This window comes from Cystoisospora suis, assembly GCF_002600585.1.
Source record: "Cystoisospora suis strain Wien I chromosome Unknown contig_4603, whole genome shotgun sequence".
Classification (NCBI taxonomy): Eukaryota; Apicomplexa; class Conoidasida; order Eucoccidiorida; family Sarcocystidae; genus Cystoisospora; species Cystoisospora suis.
This window is the reverse complement of record NW_027157395.1, coordinates 21722-21989: the sequence shown is the minus strand read 5'-3', so window position 1 is coordinate 21989 and position 268 is coordinate 21722. Positions and strand designations below refer to the sequence as shown.

At 46.6% G+C, this 268-nt stretch overlaps 1 protein-coding gene across 1 annotated transcript; it reads left to right on the top strand.

The window, feature by feature from the left end:
• Nucleotides 1-9: 9 nt before the first annotated feature.
• Nucleotides 10-242, top strand: CSUI_008286 (uncharacterized protein; the record flags this gene model as incomplete). The annotated part of the gene is made up of 1 exon (XM_068068420.1): nt 10-242. A coding segment is annotated over exon 1 (159 nt), but the record flags the coding sequence as incomplete, so codon positions are not given.
• Between the last annotated feature and the right edge of the window lie 26 nt (nt 243-268).

The window sequence follows — 268 nt, the reverse complement described above, 5'->3', positions numbered from 1 at the left end:
CAACAAGGAGAAAAAGAAGAAGATTGGAGAGGAATCGATTTGGATGTGGGACGGAATGTATAGAAGAAAAGAGAGAATGACATGACGTGTGACTGGGGTGCTTCAGCAGAAGCGTTCTTTCTCTCTCTCTATGTCTTAGGTGATCACGGAAGAGCAAGAAAGGGAGGCAGGGGGCAGAATAAGACGGGAGGAGCAGCACTTCTTCCTCCTCTTTCTCTGCTGGGAGTATACGAGAGTGTGTATTGAGTAGATGTCTTCGTTAACGAAG